This window comes from Diadema antillarum, unplaced genomic scaffold, assembly GCF_040938485.1.
Source record: "Diadema antillarum isolate AM-2024a unplaced genomic scaffold, OU_Dant_1.0 scf00000039, whole genome shotgun sequence".
In the NCBI taxonomy this organism is placed as follows: Eukaryota; Metazoa; Echinodermata; class Echinoidea; order Diadematoida; family Diadematidae; genus Diadema; species Diadema antillarum.
The window spans coordinates 2,419,124-2,421,139 of record NW_027270928.1 but is presented as its reverse complement, the minus strand read 5'-3'; the positions used below and the strand labels follow the sequence as shown (position 1 = coordinate 2,421,139).

Sequence of the window (2,016 nt, the reverse complement as noted above, 5' to 3'; positions counted from 1 at the left end):
ACGAAGACACGAACACGTAGCATGCGATCTGAATTGCTGTGCTTCAAACGACTGTTTGGCGTCATTAATTTCGCCAGGAGTAGTAAACGATTGGAAAGGATTCATATCACTTTGCCTTATACTGGGGATCTGAACCAAATTCCACTTTGCCGGATTGTTTTAGCCAGATTTCGCGATAGAGAAGGAAATGAAAGGAAACCAAAGCATCGTTATGACTACCCAGTCGAGTTACTACACATCTGCCATCCACGCCACGAATGGACAAAATGAGAAAACACAGGTTCATGGTGACGACGTCGTGATCATCGTCCTATACACTTTCGTGGTCGTTCTTGGTATTCCAGGCAACTTGACAATTCTCCTGACTTACGCAAGAAAGAAAAAGCTGTTCAGCACTGACATCCTGATCATCACACTGGCCTTGGTTGACCTGGTGGCTAGTGTCCTGGCCTCCTTTCAAGTTCTCCGCTCCAGCTACCCGCCACTGGTGACAACTGGGCTGTGCATCGCGACCCACACGGCAGAGAACTCCATCGCTATCTCATCTTTAGCTCTGATGATGGTCATCAGCATCGACCGCTACTTGGCCGTCTGTCGGCCTTTCCGAAGGCGCCTAAGCCGGAGACAAGGGATCGTCATAGGTGTGGCATGTGTCGCTCTGTCACTAGGAGCAACCAGTCCTCCAGGTATGTTCAGCTGGCCTGGGTCAGTTCGCTCGGATTCTGCATGTCTCAGGGATATGAATTACGACAGAGCTCTGGTTCTCGTTGGTATACTGGTCACTGTTTTTGTAGTCTCTCTCCTTGTCACGACCATCATGTATATCAAGGTTTTTATCTTCTTGAAAAGTCGAGCGAAAATCCACGCTGACCTCGTCGGCATCGACCACAGCCGCGGCCCCTTAAATGATAATCAGCCTTCAGCTTATAATCGGCCAACCTCACGCATTGGTTCTTCGCTGTCTCCTGATGTCCGTCCTGGCAACGATGTAGGACGGGCTCAAACTCCATCGATATCGAAGATGCTTCATGATAGATTGAAGACGAAACCAGTGGGAAAATCCGACTCTGATGGTGGTAGCAGAACAACCACCGTTGCTCCGACGCTGCCAGGTTTAGGGGAGGAGCCAGTGGCGGGTCCCTCAAATCAGCTCGATGTACCCTTGGCTTGGGGGGAGCCACAGAGAAGGCTTCGAATGGAATCCAAAAGCATAGGAAGAAAAACAACGTTGATGTTGCTTGTTGTGACTGTGTATTTCTTCATCAGCTGGTCGCCTCGCATCATCGTCTCGGTAGTTTGGCGACATCTCAACCGAATGAGTGCGACCGACAACTCTTTTACAATGTTTATCACCATACTCGTTTCCCTTCGCAGCACCAACCATGTCATAAATTTCTTCATGTATTACCTGGTCAATACTAATTTCAGGAATGCAGTGAAAAAGTGCTTGAAGTTTAAGGGATTTGGAAAGAACATCTGGTAGTCATTGTCACCAGGAGAAAATTCCAGTAGAAAAAAACAATCTCATCGAATGGTAGGTTGGTAAGGAAAACTATGATCAAAGTGGCCGACTGATTTCCTGAAATCATCCAGTCTGATGTTTGATTAAGACATGTCACGTAATCAATTGCTAATCGCATCTACATATTAATGTGTCGGAGTCATGTAGAATGAGAGAAATCTAATTTGCACATCATCTTTAGGTTGTGTCAAGTACTGAATGGATTTTAAGTGTTTTTTTTTTTCATTCCAACCAGGTCATGATATTTGCACAATATTTTTTTTTGCGTCTGGAAAGTCACCTGTTGAGTCAAGTTGGTGAGGCAAGATTTTGCTAGTGGTAAATATCCCTCGTTATTTGATTCTTTCACCATGTTCACCTCTACCTATAGGTATTACGTGAAAAACACAGCACTGTGCAATGATACCATTCCAGTTTAGTGTGGAGAGGACGAGATTTAGTGCTGAGATTATTCAAGCTAGGAATCACATCGGCGCCTGTGGAACTGTATATAA

The 2,016-nt window shown here is 45.6% G+C and overlaps 1 protein-coding gene across 1 annotated transcript; it reads left to right on the top strand.

The window, feature by feature from the left end:
• The first annotated feature begins 211 nt into the window (after positions 1-211).
• On the top strand, positions 212-1,483 carry LOC139711004 (uncharacterized). The gene has a single exon (XM_071622923.1). It carries the CDS (start codon positions 212-214, stop codon positions 1,481-1,483), a length of 1,272 nt encoding a protein of 423 aa, XP_071479024.1.
• The last annotated feature ends 533 nt before the right edge of the window (positions 1,484-2,016 follow it).

What these genes read in the sequence shown, in the direction of transcription:
- LOC139711004 (XM_071622923.1), top strand. Translation starts at nt 212, where the DNA reads ATGACTACCCAGTCGAGTTACTACACATCTGCCATCCACGCCACGAAT.